The sequence below is a fragment of the Ipomoea triloba genome, chromosome 13 (assembly GCF_003576645.1).
Source record: "Ipomoea triloba cultivar NCNSP0323 chromosome 13, ASM357664v1".
In the NCBI taxonomy this organism is placed as follows: Eukaryota; Viridiplantae; Streptophyta; class Magnoliopsida; order Solanales; family Convolvulaceae; genus Ipomoea; species Ipomoea triloba.
The window spans coordinates 29,001,490-29,013,826 of record NC_044928.1 but is presented as its reverse complement, the minus strand read 5'-3'; the positions used below and the strand labels follow the sequence as shown (position 1 = coordinate 29,013,826).

General features: G+C 36.8%; 2 protein-coding genes across 2 annotated transcripts; one reads left to right on the top strand and one right to left on the bottom strand.

The window, feature by feature from the left end:
• Positions 1-511: 511 nt before the first annotated feature.
• LOC116002544 lies at positions 512-2,036 on the bottom strand. The gene has a single exon (XM_031242714.1). The coding sequence runs from the start codon at positions 1,583-1,585 to the stop codon at positions 944-946; it is 642 nt and encodes a 213-aa protein (XP_031098574.1). The 5' UTR covers positions 1,586-2,036; the 3' UTR covers positions 512-943.
• A 6,027-nt stretch (positions 2,037-8,063) lies between these two features.
• LOC116002176 (receptor-like cytosolic serine/threonine-protein kinase RBK2) lies at positions 8,064-12,198 on the top strand. The gene is made up of 9 exons (XM_031242241.1): positions 8,064-8,371; positions 8,907-9,004; positions 9,181-9,804; positions 9,984-10,235; positions 10,327-10,484; positions 10,974-11,053; positions 11,147-11,282; positions 11,449-11,598; positions 11,726-12,198. The coding sequence occupies exons 1-9, from the start codon at positions 8,334-8,336 to the stop codon at positions 11,993-11,995; spliced, it is 1,806 nt and encodes a 601-aa protein (XP_031098101.1). The 5' UTR covers positions 8,064-8,333; the 3' UTR covers positions 11,996-12,198.
• The last annotated feature ends 139 nt before the right edge of the window (positions 12,199-12,337 follow it).

Genomic DNA, 12,337 nt, shown 5'->3' with positions numbered 1-12,337 from the left:
ATCTTTCAAATCCTTCGTTACAAAATACCTTTGATTTATGAAAAAATTACACTGATTTAGAATTTACACTATTTGAAGAATGAAATTCTAATTGTCCAATAGACCACAAGAAAATAAATCAGCCTAAATGAATCATAATTGATCGATTCAAATCGAAAAAATCAATAACAACTCTGAATTCAACTTCTAGTAAATTAGCTTTTTCCACCCATAGACCATAACTGATCGACTCAAATAAAAAAAAATCAATAAGCAGCTCCAAAATATAACTCTTGTTAATCAAAGACCACAGTGAAATTAACAAGTCTAGATTATTCATAACTGACCACCTCAAACCAAAAAAGTCAATATGCAACTTCAGAATCAAATTTAAACCGTGTGACTACTTGTGATTATCAAATTTACTGTTCCACCAACTCGGTTGAAAGTTACTAAGATATTGTCTAAAAACTTTTTGATTATAATAATTGAGAAGGCAAATAGAATAGTAATTAAAAAAACAAACACGCAATTATTCCCTAAATAGTTCATCTTTGTCTATTATTCAATAATAGGATATTATACAAAGATTTGGAGCTCACAAAACTCCTCTTCCTCTACATCACCAAATATCAACAGACCATAATACATTTGACTTGGTACTTGGTAGTAATAACATTATGGCAAGTACTCTTCTCTCCCTCACTCATTCTTACACGTGAAATTACAACAGTACCCTCCAAATTAACCCACCTTAATTAATATATATTATAACGATTATTAATAATTAGTAGAAAAATAGGATCCTTTTAATCGGTGTTTTAATTTATTTTGTTTTCATTTTCCCTCTATTTTCAGACCCACTTTAATCACTCCATATGTGCAAAAAACCAAAGGAGGGATTTGTATTGATCTTGAAAACATCGAGGGCACCGACCCGGATCCGGATCCGGATCCGATTTTTCTATTCGAGTCGGAGCAACCGTCTCAAGTCTCGGGTTGCCGAGTCGTCAAACGACGTCGTGTCCGACCCGTCTTGCTTCTTGTTAGCGTTGTTGAAGAATGAAGGCAAAGGCAGAGATCTCGGCGACGGCGAGTTGGAGAAGCCGGAGCCGGCGTACACGTCGCCGGAGGAGCGGCTGACGCGGATCTGCTTGGGAATCATGACCGGCTGCTCCGGGCCCAGTCTCCGGATCCCGACGACCACCAAATCGTCGCCGGCGACATCGCCGGCACCGTCGCCGGAGCCACCATTCGGCGGCGGCGCCGCCTTGTTGTCACGGTGGATCTTCGAGTTGAGGGAGCCCATCGACTCCCCCCGCCGCAAGATCGTCACGCGCCCCATCAATAGCTCGGCGTGCTTCCAACCGCCGGCGCCGCCGTGTCTCAAATTCTCGGCGCTGGGCGATTTCTTGGGACCCGCCGGCACGGCCTCCGCCGCCGCCGCCGCGTTGAATCTCTTCTTCTCCGACCTAACCACCTGTTTCCTATTATTACGGGGGTAAAACGCCCCGCCCCCACCGACGGCGTACCCATTTTTCCGGCGATGAAACGGGTTCACCCTCTCACCCAAACAATCCTGCGGTCTAAGAATCTCCGTTCCCATTTTTCCCCTTCCCAAAAAAAATAAAATCAATTCAAACAATAAACTCCACAAACATCTAAAGATTAGCCCCTAAACATAAACAAAGCCTACCCAGAGAAAAAAAAAAAAAAGGAAGGGAAAAAACAGAAATCGCCGGAGATTAATGGAAGAAGATCTGTGTGTGAGGAGAAAAGCCAGAGAGAAAAAAGGTTTACAGAGCGAAGGAGGAAATGGGTCGCTGAAAAATGCTTTCCCTTCCCGCTCTGTTTCAGAAAATATGCTTTTTTTTTTTGGTTTTTTTGGGGGGGTTTTTATGCTGGAAATTCTTCCAGTTCACATAAATGGTGGATCGAGAATGGTAGGTTTATATACGAGGACGGAGAAAAGATGAGGAGGAAAGGGGTGGGTGGTTTCGCAATGAACGACGCGTGAGAGAGAGTTAGAGATAGAGAAAGAGAGAGAAAGAGAGAGAGAGAGAGATGGCCGCCCGGCTTTGATTTCGTGTTTTTTTTTTTTTTTTTTAAATAAAATTCCTATATTTGAGTGGCTGATGCCATGACTGGGTCGTTTTACAGCTTGTCTGTAGGGCCATGATTTTTGTAGAATTTCCGTTACTTGTAACATCACTCCACCGTTATTTGGCACGGCAAATTTTCACGTAGCTGTGTGGATCACGGTCCAAAGCGATATTCTTGGGGAGAAAAAAATTAATAAAATTATTAGGGTAAAATAATGTATTTTATGAGTTAAGTATTACTTACATATTTGTAATTTTCTATTGTAATTAATGTATAATAAAAATTGAAAGGATACATAGTGCTCAGCTTTTCGTTCTTAAGTTATATTGTCATTAACATTGTTACTCTGATCACCCCTAATTTATGGCGAGTTTGTATTAAATGTATAAATTTTCATTCTGACATGAAAATTATACTTTACCTACTCGTACACCTCGGGGGGCTTATTTTGCGCACAATGAGCCCCCTTTTTTATGTCCATATTCCCCAACCCTTACTGGGCACAAGGAGGTTACTACCATACTGGTGCTGATGAGACTTGATCACTGATCTTTCTTCCCAAACTTCACTCTTGTGACTGACTAAGCTGCCCATATGGGCATATTTTTGCAAGTTGTAATGCTTATGTGAAGGAGATGGAGAGAGGAGAGAGAAGATTTTGGATTGTTGCTGGAAAACCTTGTTTTTGAAAGAAAAGTGAGCCCCACTAAGAAAGCAACAGACTCATCCGATGCGCGTGAAGCAACCAAAAACGCCAAGTCGGGCGCGTACAATGCACGTTAACATAGCTTTTTCCTCTCTTTTTTTAATTATTTTTTTCCTCCATCCTTCTCTTTTACTTGACATTTTAAAATTTATGTAAGAAATCAAACCATTGATGATGATACTCTTAAAGACTTACTTAAACTACCAAATATAAAATTAAAAAAAATAATAGTATATGAAGAGATTAATATTATGAGGAAAATATAATATTAGTCTTTCATATTGATTTTGACCTTTTCTTATTTTCTTCAAATAATTGTTCATATAAACATTTTGATGGAATCTTAGGTTGACGGCGTTAAGGATTAGACGTGGAGTTGTCGTGTTGTAAGGGGTATAGTAAAAGCGGGGACCACGTGTTTGGTGGCGAGTTGTTTCCCACCCCAAGGAGCATTATTGTTATTAAACGGGCCGGGCTAATGACCGGAGTTTCGGGCTTGAATGGTTTTCTTGATAATATCTGCCACGTCATCTTATAGGGATGCAGGATGTGACAATTGACAAACATCAAGAAAAAATAATACTAGTACAATGTATCTAAAACTTTTGTACTAAATAATTTATTTAATTTTTTAAATAATATTCCCCTGTCTGATTTGATCTGTTTAATTCAATTACTATATTTAACTAAAATTATTTACAATTTAAAATTTTAATATTTAAATTTAAATTACTATATAATATTTATATATTTAGAATTGTAATAAAAATACAATTAAATATAAAAAATTAAATCTAAAAATAACTTTAATAAATAAGTACAAAATAAAAAATTTGTTTAACAAATAAAAATCGCATAGTACGACTGATAAAGCCATTAAAGCGGGATAAAATGAATATTAAAAATATATTGTCTCTATTACTATAAATAAAAATAGTAATTATATTTGTGTAAATAACATTTTTTTTTATAATAGCAGTATACTGCTTTTTCGATATTATAGGATTTCTCTTTATTAAATGATATCGTGCATGAGTGCATGGCGATACTTATTTAGGTACCTCATAACAAATTAATCAGTCATATAAAAATATAATAATGATAAAAAAAATATTTTTAATATATAATTATATATATACAAATTCTACTAATGCTGTTGGCTTAAAGTGGAAAGTTGGTCAACTTTTTTTTTTTCCTTTCTTTCTTTTATTTTTAAATGCTTTCGTCTTTTAAATTTCAATATTACACATCAAAATTTAAAAAGTATTGAAACTGTCTAAAGGGCACGAGTTCAATTCTTGCGAATATCATTTCAATCGAATCTATCATTACATTATATACAAGATCTTTTTAGTGCAAGTTACATCTCTTATGTGGTTTGCAACTATTACACATGAACAAGGTTTATCTAATCTATACTCTTAAATAGTGATTGTGAATTTCCATTATTACAAACAAACAAAAAAGTATTGAAACTCTAGATATTAAGATCGAACATTTTTGTTAGAAAATGATTTGTATTTAAGAACTTTTTTTTTTGAGTACTACTGACTCTGTTACAATGTTTTCAACCTACTGAAGGGGACACCGGGTGCCACTAGACCACAAGGTCTTTGTTAAACTTCTTTTTTTTTTTTGGTAAAGCTACGAGAGGACATTTAAACTCATATCATACTCAGACTAACTCCTGACTTATCTTAATGGACAAGAGTGCACGATCACTCACGCCAACCAAGCTGGTTAATGTACTTAAACTTCATTTGAAACCTAAATAATAGTTTCTCTATTTAGTGCCTCTATATTATGATTTATGACTATAAAGGGAGGAAAATTGAAAATTGGAAATCTTTCTTCTCCCTAATTACCTACAAGGCTACAACTCACCAAAAATAACCCACTCCTCTCTTTCTCTCAAAGGGTGGCAGGTGGCCTATTTCTTTCTTTTTTTTCCTCATCTTCTTTACAAGTAAGCTAATAAGTGGAGTTTTATTAATATAATAATTTTAGAACAATTAAGTTGGTTTACTTAGACAACAAAAATGACTAGCTAATAGCTATGACAATGAGGTTAATTAGCTCTAGGGGTGGTTTAGTGATGACAATTTCTCTCCGACAGTCCGACTATATGGGGATCTTTAATCTTGATTTTAACGTGAGCGGAGATAGGGACCGAATTTGGATAATAGGGACATGGACGGGGATATCCCTCCCGCCTCTTCCTATATACATTAATTAAAAAATTCGTACTAAATTACCAATTTGACTATAAAATTGACCGCGGAGGGGATTTCCTATCCCTAAGCCATGAGGAAAATTTTATATTCTCTAATAGGGAGCGGGGTATGGATGAGGAGTATACACTGTACTGACATTGCCCCACTGCTATCCCTAGGGAGATTAATCGTACCCAAGCTCAAAGAGAAAATCCTAGCTAATCGCCTCCGCAAAACGAGTAAAACATTCATAATTATATGACATAATACCTATAGTATTATTATGTACACATAAAAAGCTAAAGAACAATGTAGAAATCAAAGTGGAAAATTTTATTAAAGGGGCAGACTTAATAATTGAGAACTTTTTTTTTTGGTGATTATTGTCATCAATTATTAGTTTCTTGGGCGCATATGGTTCTTTAACATACATAGCTAAATAGAAGAATATTATATTCATGGTAATCTTATTGTTTGAAATATTGTCTTCATCATGGTAACATATGCTAGCTAGCTTGCCTTGTACACATACCAATAATTCTATAATAATAGCGACAAACAAATATTCTGTTCAATTTTTTATGACGTTGTGTTTAAGAGAGAGAGAAAAATTGTTTGAAGTTTTCTATATATTTTTTTATTTCATAGATTAGATGATATAATAGTCATAAATTAAGTAGACAAAGTTATGTTAAATGGTGCGTTTAGAAATATCTCGTCTGACAAAATAAAAAATTTATAATAAAATTATGAGTTCCTTTTTTTTTTCTTTTTCTTTTTTTACTGCCGCACCGTAAAAGTTTCCTACAAAGTACTTAGTTAATAATTTAATGTGACATGAATAAGAAAAAAATCAAAACATTTACCATCGGATGCAATTATACAAAAGTAACTTTTACTACATTATAGATACTCAATATATAAATATAAATTAATGGTCTAAAATAGGTGATTGTGTGGTGCAACATGATTATTGTACTAGAAGTTCACGACGTGACTTTAATTTTTGTCAATAGTACCTTCTCAGCCGAACTTGTCGCACAAGATCTTCTTAGTGCGAAGTATAATATTTAATTTTTAAAAAGTCTAAATAGATTTTTTTTTTGCCTTTAAAAAGTATGATATAACAACTTACTTTGATATGGTACAATAACTTTAAATTTGCCAAATTGCTATGCTTTTATCTTTATTTATTCCTTTAATAGAGTGTATTAAGTGTAAAGAAGTCCACTTGCACCTCACCTATCTTTTTATCTTTGTTCAAATTCAATAAATAGAAGTCACAATCAATACTCAATAGTGCGTTTGGGATTCTTGATGGGTTAGTTTAAAATATAAGAAAAAAATAAATTAAGAATATTAATTATTTTATCATATTTGGACTAGAAAGAGAATAGTATGTAAATAAAACAATGGAAAAATGTCAAAGAAAATAGTCTTAGCTTGTTTGGCGTGAGTGATTGTGCACTTTCATTCTTTAAGAGAAGTTAGGATAGGATTGAATTAGGGAATACATGTAGTAGAACTTGTGAGGGAGACCCAAAATTTACACTATTCTTTCTCAACATACTGAAGCCTAACGAGTCAACATTGCCCCCACCGAGGCTCAAACCCATGAGTTCCCACTTGGGAGAGTCACTTCATGCTGCTTGACCACAACGTCTTTGACAGCCTATTATTCTACTAAGGAATAATCTTAATTATTCAATTCGTACTTTATTATCTATATATTCATTGCACTATAATAGGGATGAAAGTAGGCTAGGCCGAGCGAGTTTTAGAAAATTAGGCATGAGTCATATATAAATCATAAGTCTGAGTCTAAACTTGTATGTAGGCTTTTTGTTAGGCTCAAGCATAAACCTACAATTAGTCTGGACTAGCCTGGAGCCTTTTTTAAAAGTCTATTTAGTATGTATGCCATTAAAAAAATTTAAAAGTCTTAAATAGGCTTCTGAGTCTATTTAACGCCTACATGTTAGCTTTTTTTAAGGCCTATATATGTGACAGAGTAATTGGTAAACACTTGACCCGAACCACAGGCAGACAAACGGGCACAAGAATTAAACAGCCGCCCATTATGCTGAAGAATGAAGTTATTATATGTTGAGGAGTGAAATTATGGCCAACGGCTCCACTACGCTCCACATTCAAGGCTGCCAATGAAAACCGTTACACTCAAAAGAGGAGAGTCGTTGTACTCTTAGTATAAGTAGTAGGTCTACCGTTGTAAGTGGGGGGACATTCTAATATACAAACACTATTGTACTGTACTGAACTATTTGTACTTCACTAATACTCAAATATACATTGGTAACATATTTACCGTCAATATGTGTCAAAAATTTAAAGATATACCTAGACTGATACACATATACAATAATACAAAATAATACATAACTAACATAAGTATATCACCACAAATTCACAATTAACTGTAAGATCGGAAGACTTGAAGTGAAAAACGAAATAGATCTAATTGAAAAAAAAACTTATTCATCTTGCTTCTGCACTATTATTACTCCCTAGTTGACTCGGCTACGCTCGCAAACTGAGGAGTAGGGGGCTAGTGACAGGATAATTGGGTATGCAGCACCTGACCCGAACCACAAGAAGACAGGCAAGCTCAGGATGTTAAACAAACATCCATTACACTTGAGGAGGGAAGTTATTACCAACGGCTCCATTACACTTCACATTCAAGGCTCACCATCATGAAGACCGTTACATGCAGAGAAGAAGGGTCGGTGTACCTGTGGTATAAATAGTAGGCTTGTTGTAGGAGGAAGGGGCTCTGAAAATATTGTAAACATATCAATACAATTGCTCTACTTCTTTCCTAATATACTCCAGTAATATATTTACGGTCACATGCATTAAAATATTTAGATATGACATCATTTAGACTATATATACAAGCTCATAATGTTACTCGGTCATGCATTAAGGTATTTAGATATTTCATTTATCCCTACCAACTTAGGACATGCTAAAACAAAAAGGACAAAAAAAAAACTGTTTTTATTTATTTTTTTTGTTTAATGAATCAAGAATGGCAACATGCATGGCCCTTCATTCCTTGGAATTTCAATAAAGTTGGAAGAAAGGCCGAATTTTGGGCAAGGAGATCCTAGAATCTCCAAGGAAATCTTGATCATACATGCATGCCAGCCGCTATTTCCGTCTCTGGCTCTCCTCTTTTTCTCTCCCACCTCGTTGCAAACCCCAATCTTGTTCCTCTCTCCTGTGACCAAAACAAAAATTTGATTCATAGGAGGAAGGATAGGCCCTGTTTTTTTTTTTTTCTTTCTTTTCGCTGCCCTTGAGGAGCCATGGGAAATACTGAATCTTCAGCTTCTCCAACTCCATGGTATATATATTTTTCTTCTTCAATTCTTGGAACCAACCCTTCATTTCATTCATTCATTATTCTTATGTATCTATCTATCTATGTATATAAATTGCTGCCTTTTTCTATAAATTGCAATATCTGTTCCATTGAAATGAATCATCTGAAATTATTGACAGCTTTTGCCTGGTTTTTTGACATAATGTTGTTAGATACAAATAATCTAACCATACAGAATAGTCTGGGAGAAACCTAACCTAGGGAAAATCTTACAAATGTTGGATTATTATTACTTGCTATGTGATTCTATTTATGAAGAAAAGGGGGAATTGGAGAACCCAGAATTGATTTTCTTGAAATTCTGATCTTATAATTGGATGCCTTTTTGAGATTTGGGATCTTTTAAACCAGTTTTCTCCTGATTAGGCTATAGAATGAGAATGTTTCTGTAATTTGGATATGAATGCCCTTTGATAGAAATGGTAAATTTGGATTGTTTTTTCATTGTTTGGCTGATTAACCAATGAGTTGGATTGAGTGGTGGGAATATTGGCAGTGAGGGCACCGGCGAAGCTGCTGAAGAAAATGAAGAAGTTATCATTGAGATTGAACCCAAACTACTATTCTGCACTTCCATATCCCTCTCTGCGGAAGGTAGAATTCGATTTTTACCTCGTTGTATGTATCTTTCTTTCCATATGCTCGGTTTTCTTGTTTGGTAATTGGTGCTGAAAACGGATGGAATAGGATTTTATACTTGTATGTGTGTGTCTATTTCTCTTGTCGAAGAAAATTGCCTGACAGCGAGTTGTTGAACAATGCTTTCTTAGAGATGCAATGCCTAAACCTGGAGGAGAATCCTGTAGATAAAGATCCTAATAGAGAAATCAATGAAGAGATAAATTCAATTGTAGAAGATGTCAACGATCACAACAAGGCAACTTTAGCAACCATTGGGGAGGATGATGAATTAGAGTTTTGCGAGGAGGGGCATACAGACAGGATGTTGAGTGAAGCTAGCGGGAAACAGCCAGAGACTGAAAGATCAGCTACTTCAAAGTTTGGATTTTTCCATACCGTGCTTACTAATGCAGATGGGAAAACTCATGCCCAATTGTATGGGTTCTTTAGGAAACTGAAAAAAGGACCCGCGGGGATGAACTTACCGGGAATGAGCTTACATACATTCCATCCTACTATTCCCTCTCTAAACTCCATAAGGATATTCTCCAAAAAAACTAGGAAACCTATGCTGCCATCTCAAATGGATCATGTCGATCTCGTTCCTCTGCCATCTCAAATCGATGTCAATCTCGTTCCTCAGTCATCTCAAATTGACGTCGATCTGGATGATTCTCAACTTGACGTCAATCTTGTTCCTCATTTCCTCGGGACATCCTGGAAGAATTACTCCCTCTCCGAGCTCCAGAAAGCTACAGACAACTTTAACAGTGGTACACTATATATTTTTCCATTTCTTCATTTAATGCTTCAAACAAAATACATATACTGCTTGGAAATCTTTGGAATTTGTCATCTCAAAGTTTCTAAACCCCTTATTCTTGTTTTGTTTAGTTCTTGCCTTCTTTCTAGTTTAGCTTATGTTCTTGTGGATCACAATATATTCTTTTAGAGTATATCATCGGGAAGGGAGGCTATTCCGAAGTTTACAAGGGAAACTTGGATGATGGAGGGTTAGTGGCGATTAAAAAGCTAACCAGGGGAAGCCCCGAGGAGATGACAGCGGACTACTTATCGGAGCTTGGAATTTTGGTACATGTCAGTCACCCCAACATTGCTAGTGTTATTGGCTACGGAGTCGAAGGGGGAATGTTCCTTGTTCTGCCTTTGTCTCCTCATGGGAGCTTAGCAACTCTTCTGAATGGTCAATACGTTATCTTGTTGCTTCCAAGAAATTGTGTTGCCACCTAAATTTTCGAGTGACCGAATATATATAATTTTCGTTTTATTCACAGGTGAGCAGAACCACAAACTAGATTGGAGCAGTAGGTATAAAATCGCTTTAGGCACTGCTGCAGGCCTTGCATATCTTCACGAGGAGTGTCAACGCAGAATTATACATCGAGATATCAAGGCTGCTAATGTTTTGCTGTCACAAGATTTCGAGGCTCAGGTATCCCTTTGAACCAACAGATCATAAAATGAAAAAAAGTCCCGTTTGGGGGCAACCCAGCCAAGTTGGTGAGGTTGTTGACTTAGTAACCACAGGGTTACAAGTTCGACTCCCAGTGGAAGCAGCCTATAGGCCTTCTCAGGTTGAGCCGGTCAGCTATGGGCAACCTAGGCTGGTTTACCTCATTGTGGTCCTTTGACAGAATGCCAGCTAGGGTCACAAGGCAGAGTTTACCCAATGCACACCCTCGAGTAGTGACGGCGGGTTTCCCTTGTCACCCAAAAAAAAAAGCCCCGTTTATTGTATTTGATTAGTAGCTTTGCAAACCTTATACTTCAAAGCATCAGAAGATAGGCATCTATTCTTGTCACAGGATAGAGTTTCATGAGTCTTTTATTTATGGATCAAACTGCTATTCAGATGATCTAAAGTTCTGGCAAAGACCATAGTAATATGAACTTTTGATGCTCAAATTTTAGTTTAATGTAGATATCTGATTTTGGGCTCGCAAAATGGCTCCCCGATAAGTGGAGTCACCTCACTGTATCTCAGTTTGAAGGCACATTCGGGTTGGTATAAACGAGACCTTTAATTTCTTTTACAACTCATTTAAAGCATTTTTCGTTTCGTCAGACCTTAAAGCTCGTTACTCGTTATGCCAGATACCTCCCTCCAGAATTCTTCATGCATGGAATTGTTGATGAAAAAACCGACGTCTATGCCTTTGGAGTGTTGCTGTTGGAGATTATTACTGGACGCCCCGCTCTAGACGAAGCTAATAACAGTGTTGTGATGTGGGTACGTACTTCCTTTCCTTTTTCCCGTATAGCTTCTTGTAACCCCGCCATTGCAAGACTAATCCAGATTCAGTTCAGTCTTTGAACTTATAGTTACACTAGCAGCACGTTTACCAACTCCTCGAGTCGTTACATTCAAGTAAACGTAATTTAACTATTGTCTGCAGGCTAAACCTTTGCTACTCACGAAAAGTTATAATGAATTGGCCGATCCAGTCCTGGGAGGTGACTATGATTTGGAGCAAATGAATCGTATGGCGATGGTAGCTTCGTTGTGCTTACAGCAGTCTGCCACGGACCGACCTTCAATGAGCAAGGCACGCTCTTTTAAGTGACGAAAACGTTTTTACTCTGTCTTTGCCTGTTTCTTAGTCTCCCGTCTCAACTAAAAGCTTAAACTGATAGTCAGTTATATGGTCAATTTGGTTTTTGCATGTGATGTAGGTTGAAAGAATGCTGAGAGGTGAGGAGACCATCAGAGTGGACAGCAAGAAGTTCCAAAACAGGCCTTCTACTCTAAGGGCATTCCCACTAGAGCTGCTCGACGACGACTCCTTGTTCGACTCGCCAGTCGGGGGCGATGATGATTCGCCCAAGAGCTCGAGCGACACCCCCAAGAGCTCCAACGCCACCACGCCCAAGAGCGCGATTGACCCCAACGACGAGATGATCGATCCCAACGAGATAATCCACGAGGTTACATGGGAACAATAGGGGCCACATACATGCATTTTCTCATCACCATATTTACTCACTCTTCTTGATTCAGACCTGCAGGTCCAAAGTGCCATTGTAGCTCTCTCTAGCAAATTCACACCCACCCCCCCATGGTGTCTTCTCAATTCTCATGTTATGATTCTTCTGCCTAAACTTGGAAGGAGGGAATTTGAACCATCCAAACAGGACAGGCGATCAAATTGAATTTGTCTCCAATGATTTTCTGGAGGATTTTTTTTTTTTTTTTTTTTGGAACATTGTCAATGCTTTGTATATACTTGCAGATGTCTTATGTCTGTTTTGTTGATTAAAAACAAAAAAAAAAAAAAAAAAAAAAAA

Coding starts and splice junctions, on each gene's coding strand:
- LOC116002544 (XM_031242714.1), bottom strand. CDS start 1,585: ATGGGAACGGAGATTCTTAGACCGCAGGATTGTTTGGGTGAGAGGGTG.
- LOC116002176 (XM_031242241.1), top strand. CDS start 8,334: ATGGGAAATACTGAATCTTCAGCTTCTCCAACTCCATG. Junction 10,236..10,326: donor CTTAGCAACTCTTCTGAATG/GTCAATACGTTA, acceptor TTTTATTCACAG/GTGAGCAGAACCACAAACTA. Junction 11,599..11,725: donor ACCGACCTTCAATGAGCAAG/GCACGCTCTTTT, acceptor CATGTGATGTAG/GTTGAAAGAATGCTGAGAGG.